This window comes from Bufo bufo, chromosome 9 (genome assembly GCF_905171765.1).
Source record: "Bufo bufo chromosome 9, aBufBuf1.1, whole genome shotgun sequence".
In the NCBI taxonomy this organism is placed as follows: Eukaryota; Metazoa; Chordata; class Amphibia; order Anura; family Bufonidae; genus Bufo; species Bufo bufo.
In genome coordinates this window covers 121,825,551-121,843,640 of record NC_053397.1, presented here as the reverse complement: position 1 = coordinate 121,843,640, position 18,090 = coordinate 121,825,551, and the positions used below count along the sequence as shown (strand labels likewise).

At 47.0% G+C, this 18,090-nt stretch overlaps 1 protein-coding gene across 1 annotated transcript in view; it reads left to right on the top strand.

Moving 5' to 3' along the window:
• The window catches only part of DDR2 (discoidin domain receptor tyrosine kinase 2), a 1,651,236-nt gene that overhangs the window by 1,405,582 nt on the left and 227,564 nt on the right, over window positions 1-18,090 (top strand). The window contains exon 18 of the mRNA XM_040407250.1: window positions 133-367. Within this exon, the coding sequence (XP_040263184.1) occupies window positions 133-367 (235 nt within the window). The remainder of the gene's footprint in view (window positions 1-132; window positions 368-18,090) is intronic.

Sequence of the window (18,090 nt, the reverse complement as noted above, 5' to 3'; positions counted from 1 at the left end):
TAAGTTACTGGAAAAGCCATATTCTTTTGACCTCCAATTTTTTTTTTTATGATTTGCCTACAATAATATAACTGTTATTAAGTAATATTGTTTTCAATATAACTAATTCAACCCATATGGCATTCTTTCCAGTTTCTCAGACCTCAGATATATGGCTGCACAGATCGCTTCTGGAATGAAATACCTATCATCTCTTAATTTTGTGCATCGAGACCTTGCAACACGGAACTGCCTTGTTGGTAGAAATCATAAAATCAAAATTGCTGATTTTGGCATGAGCCGAAATCTATACAGTGGAGATTACTACAGAATACAGGGTCGGGCTGTGCTTCCTATTAGATGGATGTCTTGGGAAAGTATTTTAATGGTAAGTAAAACCATTTCCTGGAATTTAAATAAATCTAATTATTTCATGTCATTGGTCAAAAATTCTGATTTAGGGCTTGCTCATGTCAATGTTTTATTTTCTGAATTTATGTACAGTCAGAGGAACAGAAAAATAACTTGGCCATTAAATGGACAGAATAATGGATACAAATCAAACACCTTCCGAACAAATGTAAAGCTTTTTTTATGTACACAACTGAGTAAAACCGATGCTAAAAATAAACATTAAAAGCAATCAGATATTTAAAATTTTTCTAGACAGAAATATGGAATCTTTACGTTAATTCTATATTTTTTGGAACTGAAGTACAGAGAGAACACAATGCTGATTTGAACAAGCCCTTAAAGGAGTTATGTCGCAAACATTCGAGAGAAAGTCATTATTTTAACTATAACAATGCAAAATTGCTGCCCTCCAGTGTAAGGTCTCATGCACACGACCGTGGGTCTAATATGCCCGTGTTGAAGGCAACAAACAGCGGATACGCAAAACATGGGCATCTGCAGGGCATGGTGGCCCCACTGTCATGTGCATCAGACCTAATTTGAAGTTTGTTTCCCTCTTTTTTAACTCACAATGTGGAAATCTTCTCTCCAATTTTTTGGGGGTGGCCAGCCATTTATCAAGCACTTATAACCCCAGGAGTGCATTGCAATCAGATCTTGTTAACCCCTTCTTTCTTGCCTAAAAATAGGCCTTCACACAGTAATACATTTAACTATGACATGCAATGCAATCTACCAGCAGATACAGTCAGGTCCATAAAGATTTTTGGCTCTATACACCACCACAATGGATTTGAAATGAAACGAACTAGATGTGATTTAACTGCAGACTGTCAGCTTTAATTTGAGGGTATTTACATCCAAATCAGGTGAACGGTGTAGGAATTACAACTGTTTGCATATGTGCCTCCCACTTGTTACAGGACCAAAAGTAATGGGACAATTGGCTTTTCAGATGTTCCATGGCCAGGTGTGTGTTATTCCCTCATTATCCCAATTACCATGAGCAGATAAAAGTTCCAGAGTTCATTTCAAATGTGCTTTTTGCATTTGGAATCTGTTGCTGTCAACTCTAAAGATGAGATCCAAAGAGCTGTCACTATCAGTGAAGCAAGCCATCATTAGGCTGAAAAAACAAAACAAACCCATAAGAGTGATAGCAAAAACATTAGTCGTGGTCAAAACAACTGTTTGGGACATTCTTAAAAAGAAGAAACGCGGACTTCCGGGGGAGGGACATCAAGTATGGCCGCGTTTTAACAGCGTCCTCCTCAGCAGCCAAAGAATCTGCCGCCATCGGCGTCCAACAGGGCGACAGGCAGAGCCACAAAGGAGGGACAAACCCTCTAGGACATGCTGATCGGAGGGCCACAGTTCTTATTGCCCCGGAGTCTGCAGCAGTGAGCTGCGTAGCACTTGTATAGGCCGCTTAACCACGCGGCCTGCACCCGCTCCCTGCCGCAGGACCCCTTCAACCCCGATCGTTGGGGCCAGCAACAGAGCCGGTACCTGCATTAAAGCACCAAGCGGGTGGCTTCCCGGGAAGGGTTAGGAGCGCCAGGACCAGAAACTCCTCACCACCGTGATCTGCACCCTCCCACCCCCTCTGTACAACACCAGCAGCTGGGACATACTGCATCAACTAGAGAGGCCAGCGATCCCCCTCAGAACCCCCTCCTGGAGTGAAGAGGCTACCATACCTGCAGCACGAGGGACGTGTAAGTTCTTTCAAGACGGCGCTTCCCCGTCCATGCTGAAGTTCCCCTCACTTCTCTCCACATAGAGACTTCATGAGCCAACAGTGACACCTAGTGGTGTATCACGGTATCACACCATCTACTATTAATATTGAAGCTGTAATAACTCTCTATGGCCATACTTAGTTCTTTCTTCCTACTGGTTTAAACATCTTGCTGGGCGAATACACAGCCCGCTACCAGAGCCTAGGACCTTGACTCCTTACAGACTAGGGGCATATCGCAGTCTGCTGCTCCCATCTGGACCGGGCAACTATCCTCTGTTGACCCCGCTTGCAAGACCCTTGACCACGTGGGGTCCCAATACTTTACAGTGGTGAAACTGATTGTATCTATTACCTGTTGCTGCGTACAACCACGCAAAACACCTAGCACCATCTTGCCAGTTGGTCGCTTCCCTGGCAGCCATAGACCCCTGTATCAAATGCCATAAAAGACTCCAATAAAAGAAAGGTCTACCCTCCCAATGTAAGGATCTGGTTCTCTTAAGACCCCCCCCCCCCCTTGCCCGACCACCCTCACCCTCTCTGCACAGGGCACAGGAATGGACAAATACCTTATGGGACCCCAACCACAAAGACAGCAACGCAAGACGCAGCCAAGTCAAATGGCTTCCAAATCTCAACCAACTAAAGTCCCCAATAAATCTACGCTGAGGAATAAACAGGCACCTCCATCGTACCAAGCGGTTGAACTAGCCCCCGAGTCGCCGCTCTCCTCGCAAGAAATGATTACAGATGATATCACGCCGCCAAATCTTTCGCCCCCACACAGCCCGTCTCCTAGGCCACCCCAGGACAATGCACAGGCCGCGGTAGTGGCACAAGAAGTGACACGTCTACTATTGCCACTCTTTGACAAACGACTTGACGTCCTACATGCCTCCATAAACTCTGCTATGGCTCAGATCACCGCTAATACGCAAAGGATCACAGACCTGGAAAATAGAGTGGTCACAGAAGAAGCTAACATGGAGGCGGCACTGGCCTCGATTAGACGGTGTGAAGCCACAGAGACACTGCTTAGAGAGAAATTAGAAGATCTGGAGAACAGGGATCGGAGAAACAATCTCCGATTTGTGGGAATTCCGGAATCGGTGAGTGGGGAGGCGCTAACAGCTTATCTGGCGCTAAAAATTCCGCAAGCCCTACAGCTTAACCTGCCGACTGACCCTATGATAGTGGAGAGGGCACACAGAATAGGACCGCCAAGAGACCAGGGGGGGGGGTCGCCCTAGACCCGCAATTGCTAAATACGTCCACTGGGCCACTAAAGAAAAGATTCTCAGAGCTTACCGTAACCAACGACAACTAGTGATAGACGGCCAGAGAATACTCCTTTTCCAGGACTTTTCAGCTATGGTGACACAGGAAAGAAAGGCGTTCGTGGGAATATGCAGCTACCTCCATGACTGCAACATCCGATTCCAGCTCCTGTACCCAGCGAAGCTGCGAGTTCAACACGAGGGCCGCACACACCTGTTTGATGACCCAGTGGATGCCAGAAGATTCTTCGGCCAGCCTGATGCGGGATGAACATTCGTCACACATTGGGGGGAGAACCTCCTACCCTCAACTGTTCTCTTTTTCTGCTTTTTGAATTGTACTTGAATGCCTACCAAGGGATGCCACTCGACATCCGCTAATGTTTATTTTTGTTTATTACAAGTAGTGTTTTTTATTTCAGACTAATAACTGTGATGCTCGGGACCTGGGACCCCCTTCTCTACCGTATATCGCCATTCCTACTTGCTCGCTGGGACGGGTGGGAGAGGATCTCAATGTGACTGACCCTTCCGATGATTACCGCATACCCCCCTGGCCAGATGAGTACCACACCTGAATCCACCTCACCCAGTTACACTACCTCACCACATTTAAAACTGCTCACATGGAATGTGGCAGGGTTAAATACCCCAACTAAGAGAAGGAAAGTTGTGACACATCTTAAGCGATTTAAACCAGACATTATATTTCTCCAAGAAACACACTGGAAGAAATCCTCCCAGTCCATACTCAAGGCCCCTTGGCTCTCTGAGTGTCTGGCGGCCTCGCACACCTCTAAATCCAGGGGGGTGGCGATTCTGTTCAGACGTGGGCTAACATATGTTATACAGGACTCCTTAATAGATCCCGCGGGACGTTACCTCCTTTTGGACGTATTGATAGAAGGAGTATCATACTCCCTACTAAACATATATGCCCCCAATTCCCCAAGCCCGGCTTTTTTTATCAAAATATCAGAGATACTCACCGATCGAGCGACACGCAAACTCATAATAGCAGGGGATTTTAATGCCACACTAGTTCCAAGCTTAGACAGATCGCACCACAGATCACAAACCTCACTGGCTTCCCGCGCAATACTACAAATGATGGACAGGTTACATTTATGTGACATATGGAGAAGGACCCATGATAACACTCGGGAATATAGCTGTTACTCCAAAACCCATGACTCATTCTCACGACTAGATTTAATTCTGACCTCCACTACCCTGCTGGATAACCTGCTAGATGCCACTATACATCCGATATTAATTTCGGACCATGCACCTGTTACGGCCACGTTTCAGGCATTGCAACCACAAATAAGATCCCGCCTGTGGAGGTTCCCCACTTACCTCTCCGAGTCAGAGGACTTTAGGACATATATTAGGGTCCACTGGTCTAATTTCTTGGATGACAATGATGTGCATCTTGATGAAACCCCGCTGCTATGGGCAAAATCCAAGGCGGTCATGCGCGGACATATAATAGCCTATGTAGCTCACAAGAAAAAAAAGGCGAGGGACCGTTTTAATCAGCTACATTGCGACCTTCTATCAGCTCAGAAAGCCCACTCCGAGTCTCCCACTCCTCAAACGCAGCGCGAGTTCTTAGATGCTAAATCACTGTTAGATACATTCATTCAGGGTCAGGCGCACTGGTTTACCCGGTGCATGCAGAACAAATATTTCCGCTGGGGCAACAGAGCTGGAACCCTGCTGGCCTCCCTCACTAAACCTTTTCAAAAGCGCTAAACCAATAGCACGAATCAAGTGCCCTGAGACCAGCCATCTATACTCCACTACTGATGACATATTAGAGGGCTTTTTTAAATATTATGAGAACCTTTATAGGGCCTCCCCCACAGACCAGCGGAGAAATCAGGCCTTCTTGAACTCCCTGTCCATGCCCTCCCTGTCCGAGGAACAAAAAGCATTCTTAGATGCTGACGTTACTGAGGAGGAGGTGAAGCGAGTCATCTCTGAATCCCACAATCGCAAAACACCGGGGCCGGACGGCCTAATGGCGGAATATTATAAAATATTAGCTCCAGAGATTATTCAAACCTTGGCCACGCTATACTCGCAAATATACAAAGAGGGGGCGGGGGTAGATAGGTTTACAGAATCAAGGGTGATAGTGCTTCCCAAACCTAACAAGAATCCCGATCTACCACAATCCTACAGGCCGATCACCTTAATGAACCAAGACTACAAGTTCTTAGCTAAGATTATTGCAAATAGGATGCAAACCTTTATCCCAACCTTAATCCACCCCACCCAGATGGGTTTCACCCAAGGGAGGCACGCAGTTCATAATGTCCGCAGAGTAGTGGCAGCAACAGTTGCGGCACGAGACCCCACACGACCACAAATACTCCTTCTCGGCTTAGACGCCGAGAAGGCTTTTGACACAGTGTCCTGGTCCTTCCTACAAACCCTCCTGGAAGCTCGTGGCTTTGGAAACGGTTTTAGACAATTTGTGACTAACACCTATACTGATGTCACCACTGTGATAACTATCAACGGGAAAAACTCGGGAGTCCTCGACCTCTTTAGGGGCACAAGGCAGGGATGCCCCCTCTCCCCCATCTTGTTTAATCTGTCCCTGGATCCGCTCCTGTACCATCTTCACTCCACGCATAGCTTTCGTGGGGTGGTGATAGGTAACACAGAATTAAGAGCGGCGGCATTTGCGGACGATGTCCTGCTGATGATCTCCGATCCTGAAGATTCACTGGACGCTTTGTTGACTGAGATCCGGGATATCGGTGTATTATCAGGATATACCATTAACTTGGACAAAACAGAAGCACTGCTAGTGACCAGACCCAGGAGACCTATGTGGACAAGGGCCTTCCCATTTTCATGGAAAGATGAGTCCATAACATACCTAGGGGTCTCTATCCCTAAAAAGCCATCCCAATTATATAACTGCAACATAGGACCATATCTCTCCTCTCTGGAGTCGACCCTGGCGAGCTGGAAACATTTCACACTTTCCTACGTAGGGAGGTCAAATCTACTTAAGATGTCAGAGTTTCCCAAGCTATTGTATATACTCCAGATGTTGCCTATCTGCCTTCAGCCTAAAGACGAGAAAAGGATAAACTACCTGTATAGAACATTTGTATGGAATGGGAGGCGCCCTAGAATAGCTTGGCACACACTGCGACAACCAAAACTAAATGGGGGCCTAAACTTCCCTGACATCAGACTGTACAACATCGCGGCTCTAATGCGAGTGGTGCGGGACTGGCTGCATTCTACATCAGAATATACTCTGGTTACGCTAGATCAAGCCTTTGTTCCACATATTGCGTTATCGAACCTACTGCATCTCTCGTTTGGGGATCTTCCACAGGCGGTTAAAACGAACCCACTGTTTATGACGACATGGAGGGCGTGGTACAGGGCAAGAGGTCTGTGCAAATTGCATGCGTCATTTTCGGTGCATCTGACGTTAGTAAGGAATCCCTCCTTTCAGAATGGATCTTCCCACCCTACATTTAAGTGCTGGCAATCGCACGGCATCACTAGCATTGACAAACTCATCAGCGCGCAAACACGAATGGTTAAACCGCTCCAGGACCTGCAGAAGGAATACCCACATATAGTTTTCCCCTTTTTCCCGTACTTACAAGCGAAAAGTTATATCACTAAAGTAATTTCCGCCATGGCGGACTCCGAATGGAGCCCATATTTTAGACGATGGTTCTCGAACCCCAATAAGGGGAAGAAACAGATTTCATCAAACTACCAGTTCCTCCATGTACCAATTGACTACTCCGCATCTACAGCCCCTATGACTAGATGGCAGGCGGAGGTGCCACAAGCTACCCCATCAACGATACTCCGGGCATTGGAGTTCTCATACAAACATTTACCCGTAGCAAGATACACAGAAATGATCCTACAAATCTGCCACAGGTCCTATCTGACTCCGAGACGGGGGTTTAGAATGGGCATATACGATTCCAACAATTGTTTTAAATGTGGGGCTTCGGATGCAGGACTTTACCACTGTCCATGGGACTGCCCAATGATACAACAGTTCTGGGACAAAGTCATCACCTTCACTAACACACACTTAACCACTTTCACCCCGCGCGACCCACTTTGGGCGCTGTTCGGTTATTTAGATAAGGATAAATATAACTGTACCCCAGGTGGTAGGAAGTTGCTACATTTTGTGGCAGTAGCAGGAACTAAGGCGATCCTACAAGTCTGGCTACAACCCACAATTCCCCCCTTCAGATTGTTCTTGGAGAAACTCTCCTATATCATGCGTATGGACTGGGTGGAGGCCTCGCATCAAAAAGACAAAAAAGTGGAACACTTCTTTCAGGTGTGGGAAAGTTTTATTAATATTCTGCCGTTGCACGTCGTAAGGCCATACACGAATGCTTTTCAGGGACTACTTGGTTCCTGCAACAGACGGCACTGGGCGAACTACCGGTTCTAATGTCATGAACTGGGGGAGGGGGGGGCCCACAGTGTCCAGATACTCCCGAGCATCTAGGTTCTTGTTTTTTTTTTTTTTTTTCCTTATCTGTTTGTGTTGTCCTATACATTACTTTCACAAGGTATCACATTAGGTCAGAGAAGATTTCACTGCTTTGACCCCGGGAACCCACTAGGGACTGTATTTGGTTAGTATGTTCTGCTTTTCTTGGGGATATCTCTCGTAATATTTTACGGAGATGATTGTCTGATACTGTTAGTTTCGTTGGACTTCTGTTACTATCCGTATGCTCATGGAAAAGGCATTTGACAAATCATTTTGCACTTGTACAAACGGATATTATTGATGGCGGTGAAATATCGCTCTTGTTTGTATGTTTTTTCTTAAAAAATTTTGAAAAATTAATAAAAAACAGTTTACAAAAAAAAAAAAGAAGAAACGCACCGGTGAGCTCAGCAACACCAAAAGACCCGGAAGACCAATGAAAACAACTGTGGTGGATGACTAAAGAATTCTTTCCCTGGTGAAGAAAACACCCTTCACAACAGTTGGCCCAGATCAAGAACATTCTCCAGGAGGTATGTGTATGTGTGTCAAAGTCAACAATCAAGAGAAGACTTCACCAGAGTGAATACAGAGGGTTCACCTCAAGATGTAAAACATTGGTGAGCCTCAAAAACAGGAAGGCCAGATTAGAGTTTGCCAAACATCTAAAAAAGCTTTCACAGTTCTGGAACAACATCCTATGGACAGATGAGACCAAGATCAACTTTTACCAGAGTTATGGGAAGAGAAGAGTATGGAGAAGGAAAGGAACTGCTCATTATCCTAAGCATACCACCTCATCAATGAAGCATGGTGGTGGTAGTGTGATGACATGGGCATGTATGGCTGCCAATAGAACTGGTTCTCTTATATTTATTGATGATGTGACTGCTGACAAAAACAGCAGGATGAATTCTGAAGTGTTTCGGGCAATATTATCTGCTCATAATCAGCCAAATGCTTCAGAACTCATTGGACGGCGCTTCACAGTGCAGATGGACAATGACCCAAAGCATACTGCAAAAGCAACCAAAGAGTTTTTTAAGGGAAAGAAGTGGAATGTTATGCAATGTCCAAGTCAATCACCTGACCTAAATCCGATTGAGCATTCATTTCACTTGCTGAAGACAAAACTGAAGGGAAAATGCCCCAAGAACAAGCAGGAACTGAAGACAGTTGCAGTAGAGGCCTGGTAGAGCATTACCAGGGATGAAACCCAGCGTCTGGTGATGTCTATGCGTTTCAGACTTCAGGCTGTAATTGACTGCAAAGGATTTGCTTCTAAGTATTAAAAAGTGAAAGTTTGATTTATAATTATTACTCTGTCCCATTACTTTTGGTCCCTTAACAAGTGGGATGCACATATGCAAACTGTTGTAATTCCTACAGCGTTCACCTGATTTGGATGTAAATACCCTCAAATTAAAGCTGACAGTCTGCAGTTAAAGCACATCTAGTTTGTTTCATTTCAAATCCATTGTGGTGGTGTATAGAGCCAAAAATCTTAGAATTGTGTCGATGTCCCAATATTTATGGACCTGACTGTATATGTGTGTGCTTATTATGCAAGCATCAATATAATCCTATATATACATACAAATAAAAGATTACTAAAAATATATGTCCACATCCAGTCATGTATATTGAACAAGCCGACCAGGTTTTGTAGCCAATCAGTGCTATCTAAGTTCAATGTTTAATTTACACAGTTTCTGCATTTATATCAACAATGTGCTAATTAGAGAGTTTTACTCACTGTTAAAGGTGTTATCCAACCCATATAATGCCCCACAAAATGCCCGGGCACCTCATACAGGTTATACTTATCCTGCTCCTCAGCACCCATGTCGCTCCTGATGCCTGCATGGCCGCCGCTGCATCTCCCCGTCATGCAGATCAAAACATCAGGTGACGAGGATGGGTGGGCAGCCAATAGCAGGCCGCGATAGGGACGAGCATCGCGGGTGATGCTAGGGAGGTTCATTCCTGTCGCAGCTTCCTATTCCTTTGCCATATGTGAATCAGAAGCGACACGGGTGCCAGGGAGCGGGGTAAGTATAACCGGTTTGAGTTGCCCAGGCATTTTGGGTGGCATTATTGGGGTCAAATACACATTTTCAGTCTGCTTATATACTGTAGCTTCTATTCCCAGACAAATCCAAACCAGATTGCTGTTTTTTTCCCCCTCTGGATTCAATAGACCATGGACTGACTGCAACCTTTATACTAGCCAGTGATCTTTTCTTAACCCTCTAACTGTTTTGCCCCAGTCCAGCTCCATCAGTGGGAAAATTGGCTAACTGGAGTGGGAGGGCTGCTTTAGATGCTGCTAGCTCCTGAATTGAGACATGTTCAGTACAGGGGAAGATATCACTGATAGAAATCGGGATGCTGTGAATGAAGCTGAAAGTGAAAGTAATAACAGGTTTTACCCCCAATTATTCCCGACTTGATTTCCAACAGTGATTTTTCCTTTGTTGCTTGGTCTTTAGCTTTCATTTTGGTCTTGTATGATCGCCTGGACTGTCAGCTTTCAAACATGATGTCAGAATATTTATACTGCTCTGATTAACAGTCTAAATAGTTTATGTAAACAAATTAAGAACTATAATAGAGGAGATTCTAATTTAATTTGCTTTCACAAACAAAAAGCTCCCTATAGCTTTTGATCTGCGTTGAATTGAAGACAAGAAACAAGTATATAAAATATATATATTTATTAATACAGTCCTGATCAAAAGTTTAAGACCACTTGAAAAATGGCAAAAAATCATATTTAGCATGGCTGGATCTTAACAAGGTTCCAAGTTGAGCTTCAACATGCAACAAGAAGAAATGGGAGTGAGACAAAACATTTTTTGAGCATTCAATTTAATGAAAGCAACGAATAAACTGAAACAGGCTGTTTTTCAGCTGATCAAAAGTTTAGGACCACACCTCCAAAAAAAAACTAAACCCCCCAAAACAGAAATCCAACTTCCAAACGTGAACTCAGTAATGCGTTGCTCCGCCGTTATTGTTTATCACTTCCAAAATTCGTTTCAGCATGCTTGATGCAAGCGTTTCCATGAGGTGAGTGGGAACATTTCTCCCAGTGGTGAAGACGGCCGCACGAAGGCCATCTACTGTCTGGAACTGTTGTCCATTTTTGTAAACTTCCCTTGCCATCTATCCCCAAAGGTTCTCAATTGGATTTAGATCAGGGGAACACGCAGGATGGGCCAAAAAAATGATGTTATTCTCCTGGAATTTACACAGTTTCTGCGTTTATATCAACAATGTGCTAATTAGAGAGTTTTACTCACTGTTAAAGGTGTTATCCAACCCATATAATGCCCCCCAAAATGCCCAGGCACCTCATACAGGTTATACTTATCCTGCTCCTCAGCACCCATGTCGCTCCTGATGCCTGCATGGCCGCCGCTGCATCTCCCCGTCATGCATTGTGTACTGTAGCGTTGTCCTGTTGAAAAACCCAGTCGTTACCACACAGACGAGGGCCCTCAGTCATGAGGAATGCTCTCTGTAACATCTGGACATAGCCAGCGGCCGTTTGACGCCCCTGCACTTCCTGAAGCTCCATTGTTCCACTGAAGGAAAAAGCACCCCAGACCATAGAAAACATCTCAGGTGGGATCTGCTTGTCATGCCAGTAACGTTGGAAACAATCAGGACTAGGGATGAGCGAACCCGAACTGTATAGTTCGGGTTCGTACCGAATTTTGGGGTGTCCGTGACACGGACCCGAACCCGAACATTTTCGTAAAAGTCCGGGTTCGGGTTCGGTGTTCGGCGCTTTCTTGGCGCTTTTTGAAAGCATCATACTACTTGCCCCAAGAGGCCATCACAGCCTTGCCTACTATTGGCATGGCTGTGATTGGCCAGTGCAGCATGTGACCCAGCCTCTATATAAGCTTGGGTCACGTAGCGCTGCACGTCACTCTGCTAATACAAGAGTAGGGAGAGGTTGCTGCTGCGACGTTAGGGCGAGATTAGGCAGATTAACTCCTCCAAAAGACTTAATTCAGTGATCGATCTCCAGCTGTGGATCATTGAAGTGCTGATATTGAATTGCTCACTTTTTTTAGGCTGCCCAGAGCGTTTTTATATCACTTTTTTCTGGGGTGATCTGCGGCCATTTTGTGGCTTGTGGTTTGCTATAACCTACATCAGGTGCAGGCTGAGCCTGTGTCACCCAAGTGCATTTAACCATCAATAGTGTGGTTATTTTTTGCTATATCCTACATCAGGGTCAAGCTTTCATCAAGTGCATTTAACCATCAATAGTGTGGTTATTTTTTTGGCCATATACTACATCAGGTGCAGGCTGAGCCTGTGTCACCCAAGTGCATTTAACCATCAATAGTGTGGTTATTTTTTGGCCATATACTACATCAGGGGCAAGTTGAGCCTGTCACCCAGCGCCTAAAAAATAGGCCTGACATTTCTATTCCTCCAAATCAGTACAGTTTTAGCTGGTCAAGTTATATTTAGTGACCGTAAAAGCACAGTTTTTGTTCTGGGTTGAAAAACTATTCCCAAATTTGCCATTCTCAAAATTAGTAGTTTCTGCTATATCAGGCCTACTTTAAATCTATCCCAAAAAGGATATCTTAGATTGAAGGTGCTGGTAGTGTCATTCTGAAAAACTTAACACACACGCTACAGTGCAGATACAAGTCTAATTCTGTGATTAAAGGTATATCTGTCACACAGCGCGTAAAAAATAGGCCTCACATTTATATTCAACCAAATCTGTACTGTTTTAGCTGGTCAAATTATTTGTAGTGACCGTAAAAGCACAGTTTTTGTTCTGGGTTGAAAAACTATTCCCAAATTTGCCATTCTCAAAATTAGTAGTTTCTGCTATATCAGGCCTACTTTAAATCTATCCCAAAAAGGATATCTTAGATTCAAGGTGCTGATAGTGTCATTCTGAAAAACTTAACACACACGCTACAGTGCAGATACAAGTCTAATTCTGTGATTAAAGGTATATCTGTCACACAGCGCGTAAAAAATAGGCCTCACATTTATATTCAACCAAATCTGTCATTACTTGTGTGCCTGTATTAGTGTAATACGGTACCTAAATAGATAGCCAGACAGTGTTAGGTGTCTGTAAAAAAAGGCCTGAATTTTAATTCAATACATTGGCCTGAATAATATTTTTCTTATTGTGGTGAACGGTAACAATGAGGGAAACAACTAGTAAGGGACGCGGACGTGGACATGGTCGTGGTGGTGTTAGTGGACCCTCTGGTGCTGGGAGAGGACGTGGCCGTTCAGCCACAGCCACACGTCCTAGTGTACCAACTACCTCAGGTCCCAGTAGCCAGCAGAATTTACAGGGATATTTGGTGGGGCCCAATGCCGTTCTAAGGATGGTAAGGCCTGAGCAGGTACAGGCATTAGTCAATTGGGTGGCCGACAGTGCATCCAGCACGTTCACATTATCTCCCACCCAGTCTTCTGCAGAAAGCGCACAGATGGCGCATGAAAACCAAGCCCATCAGTCTGTCACATCACCCCCATGCATATCAGGGAAACTGTCTGAGCCTCAAGTTATGCAGCAGTCTCTTATGCTGTTTGAAGTCTCTGCTGCCAGGGTTTCCCAAGGGCATCCACCTAGCCCTTCCACAGGGGTGGAAGAGATAGAATGCACTAACGCACAACCACTTATGTTTCCTGATGATGAGGACATGGGAATACCACCTCAGCACGTCTCTGATGATGACGAAACACAGGTGCCAACTGCTGCGTCTTTCTGCAGTGTGCAGACTGAACAGGAGGTCAGGGATCAAGACTGGGTGGAAAATGATGCAGGGGACGATGAGGTCCTAGACCCCACATGGAATGAAGGTCGTGCCACTGACTTTCACAGTTCGGAGGAAGAGGCAGTGGTGAGACCGAGCCAACAGCGTAGCAAAAGACAAAGAGGGAGCAGTGGGCAAAATCAGAACACCCGCCGCCAAGAGACTCCGCCTGCTACTGACCGCCGCCATCTGGGACCGAGCACCCCAAAGGCAGCTTCAAGGAGTTCCCTGGCATGGCACTTCTTTAAACAATGTGCTGACGACAAGACCCGAGTGGTTTGCACGCTGTGCCATCAGAGCCTGAAGCGAGGCATTAACGTTCTGAACCTTAGCACAACCTGCATGACCAGGCACCTGCATGCAAAGCATGAACTGCAGTGGAGTAAACACCTTAAAAACAAAGAAGTCACTCAGGCTCCCCCTGCTACCTCTTCTGCTACCGCCGCCTCGGCCTCTTCCTCCGCCTCTGGAGGAACGTTGGCACCTGCCGCCCAGCAAACATGGGATGTACCACCAACACCACCACCTGCGTCACCAAGCATCTCAACCATGTCACACGGCAGCGTTCAGCTCTCCATCTCACAAACATTTGAGAGAAAGCGTAAATTCCCACCTAGCCACCCTCGATCCCTGGCCCTGAATGCCAGCATTTCTAAACTACTGGCCTATGAAATGCTGTCATTCAGGCTGGTGGACACAGACAGCTTCAAACAGCTCATGTCGCTTGCTGTCCCACAGTATGTTGTTCCCAGCCGCCACTACTTCTCCAAGAGAGCCGTGCCTTCCCTGCACAACCAAGTATCCGATAAAATCAAGTGTGCACTGCGCAAGGCCATCTGTGGCAAGGTCCACCTAACCACAGATACGTGGACCAGTAAGCACAGCCAGGGACGCTATATCTCCCTAACTGCACACTGGGTAAATGTAGTGGCGGCTGGGCCCCAGGCGGAGAGCTGTTTGGCGCACGTCCTTCCGCCGCCAAGGATCGCAGGGCAACATTCTTTGCCTCCTGTCTCCTCCTCCTCCTACTCAGCTTCCTCCTCCTCTTCTTCCACCTGCTCATCCAGTCAGCCACACACCTTCACCACCAACTTCAGCACAGCCCGGGGTAAACGTCAGCAGGCCGTTCTGAAACTCATATGTTTGGGGTACAGGCCGAACGAGTGGTTGCTGCCGGTGAGCCTCAAGCCCGGCCTGGTGGTGTGCGATAATGGGCGAAATCTCGTTGCAGCTCTGGGACTAGCCGGTTTGACGCACATCCCTTGCCTGGCGCATGTGCTGAATTTGGTGGTGCAGAAGTTTATTCGCAACTACCCCGACATGTCAGAGCTGCTGCATAAAGTGCGGGCCGTCTGTTCGCGCTTCCGGCGTTCACACCCTGCTGCTGCACGCCTGTCCGCGCTACAGCGTAACTTCGGCCTACCCGCTCACCGCCTCATATGCGATGTGCCCACCAGGTAGAACTCCACCTTGCACATGCTGGACAGACTGTGCGAGCAGCAGCAGGCCATAGTGGAGTTTCAGCTGCAGCACGCACGGGTCAGTCGCACTGCGGAACAGCACCACTTCACCACCAATGACTGGGCCTCCATGCGAGACCTGTGTGCCCTGTTGCGCTGTTTCGAGTACTTCACCAACATGGCCAGTGGCGATGACGCCGTTATCAGCGTTACAATACCACTTCTATGTCTCCTTGAGAAAACACTTAGGGCGATGATGGAAGAGGAGGTGGCCCAGGAGGAAGAGGAGGAAGAGGGGTAATTTTTAGCACTTTCAGGCCAGTCTCTTCGAAGTGACTCAGAGGGAGGTTTTTTGCAACAGCAGAGGCCAGGTACAAATGTGGCCAGACAGGGCCCACTACTGGAGGACGAGGAGGACGAGGATGAGGAGGAGGTGGAGGAGGAGGAGGATGAAGCATGTTCACAGCGGGGTGGCACCCAAAGCAGCTCGGGCCCATCACTGGTGCGTGGCTGGGGGAAAACACAGGACGATGACGATACGCCTCCCACAGAGGACAGCTTGTCCTTACCTCTGGGCAGCCTGGCACACATGAGCGACTACATGCTGCAGTGCCTGCGCAACGACAGCAGAGTTGCCCACATTTTAACGTGTGCGGACTACTGGGTTGCCACCCTGCTGGATCCCCGGTACAAAGACAATGTGCCCACCTTACTTCCTACACTGGAGCGTGATAGGAAGATGCGCGAGTACAAGCGCACGTTGGTAGACGCGCTACTGAGAGTATTCCCAAATGTCACAGGGAAACCAGTGGAAGCCCAAGGCGAAGGCAGAGGAGGAGCAAGAGGTTGCCAACGCATCTGTGTCACGGCCAGCTCCTCTGAGGGCAGGGTTAGCATGGCAGAGATGTGGAAAGGTTTTGTCACCACGCCACAGCTAACTGCACCACCACCTGATACGGAATGTGTTAGCAGGAGGCAACATTTAACTAACATGGTGGAACAGTGCCTGTGCACACCCCTCCACGTACTGACTGATGGTTCGGCCCCATTCAACTTCTGGGTCTCCAAATTGTCCACGTGGCCAGAGCTAACCTTTTATGCCTTGGGGGTGCTGGCCTGCCCGGCGGCCAGCGTTTTGTCTGAACGTGTATTCAGCACGGCAGGGGGCGTCATTACAGACAAACGCAGCCGCCTGTCTACAGCCAATGTGGACAAGCTGACGTTCATAAAAATGAACCAGGCATGGATCCCACAGGACCTGTCCATCCCTTGTGCAAATTAGACATTAACTACCTCCCCTTAACAATATATTATTGTACTCCAGGGCACTTCCTCATTCAATCCTATTTTTATTTTCATTTTACCATTATATTGCGGGGCAACCCAAAGTTGAATGAACCTCTCCTCTGTCTGGGTGCCGGGGCCTAAATGTGTGACAGTGGCCTGTTCCAGTGGTGGGTGACGTGAAGCCTGATTCTCTGCTATGACATGAAGACTGATTCTGTGTTGACATGAAGCCAGATTCTCTGTTACGGGACCTCTCTCCTCTGTTTGGGTGCCTGGGCCTAAATGTGTGACAGTGGCCTGTTCCAGTGGTGGGTGACGTGAAGCCTGATTCTCTGCTATGACATGAAGACTGATTCTCTGCTGACATGAAGCCTGAATCTCTGTTATGGGACCTCTCTTCTCTGCCTGGGTGCCTGGGTCTAAATATGTGACAGTGGCCTGTTCCAGTGGTGGGTGACGTGAAGCCTGATTCTCTGCTATGACATGAAGACTGATTCTGTGCTTACATGAAGCCAGATTCTCTGTTACGGGACCTCTCTCCTCTGTCTGTGTGTCGGGGCCTAAATATGTGACAGTGTCCTGTTCCAGTGGTGGGTGACGTGAAGCCTGATTCTCTGCTATGACATGAAGACTGATTCTGTGCTGACATGAAGCCAGATTCTCTGTTACGGGACCTCTCTCCTCTGTCTGGGTGCCAGGGCCTAAATGTGTGACAGTGGCCTGTTCCAGTGGTGGGTGACGTGAAGCCTGATTCTCTGCTATGACATGAAGACTGATTCTCTGCTGACATGAAGCCTAAATCTCTGTTATGGGACCTCTCTCCTCTGGCTGGGTGCCTGAGCCTAAATATGTGACAGTGGCCTGTTCCAGTGGTGGGTGACGTGAAGCCTGATTCTCTGCTATGACATGAAGACTGATTCTCTGCTGACATGAAGCCTGAATCTCTGTTATGGGACCTCTCTCCTCTGCCTGGGTGCCTGGTCCTAAATATGTGACAGTGGCCTGTTCCAGTGGTGGGTGACGTGAAGCCTGATTCTCTTCTATGACATGAAGACTGATTCTGTGCTGACATGAAGCCAGATTCTCTGTTACGGGACCTCTCTCCTCTGTCTGGGTGCATGGGCCTAAATATGTGACAGTGGCCTGTTGCAGTGGTGGGTGACGTGAAGCCTGATTCTCTGCTATGACATGAAGACTGATTCTCTGCTGACATGAAGCCTGAATCTCTGTTATGGGACCTCTCTCCTCTGCCTGGGTGCCTGAGCCTAAATATGTGACAGTGGCCTGTTCCAGTGGTGGGTGACGTTAAGCCAGATTCTCTGCTATGACATGCAGACTGATTCTCTGCTGACATGAAGCCAGATTCTCTGTTACGGGACCTCTCTCCTCTGCCTGGGTGCCTGGGCCTAAATATCTGACAATGGACTGTTCCAGTGATGGGTGACGTGAAGCCTGATTCTTTGCTATGACATGCAGACTGATTCTGTGCTGACATGAAGCCAGATTCTCTGTTACGGGACCTCTCTCCTCTGCCTGGGTGCCGGGGCCTAAATATATGACAATGGACTGTTACAGTGGTGGGTGACATGAAGCCAGATTC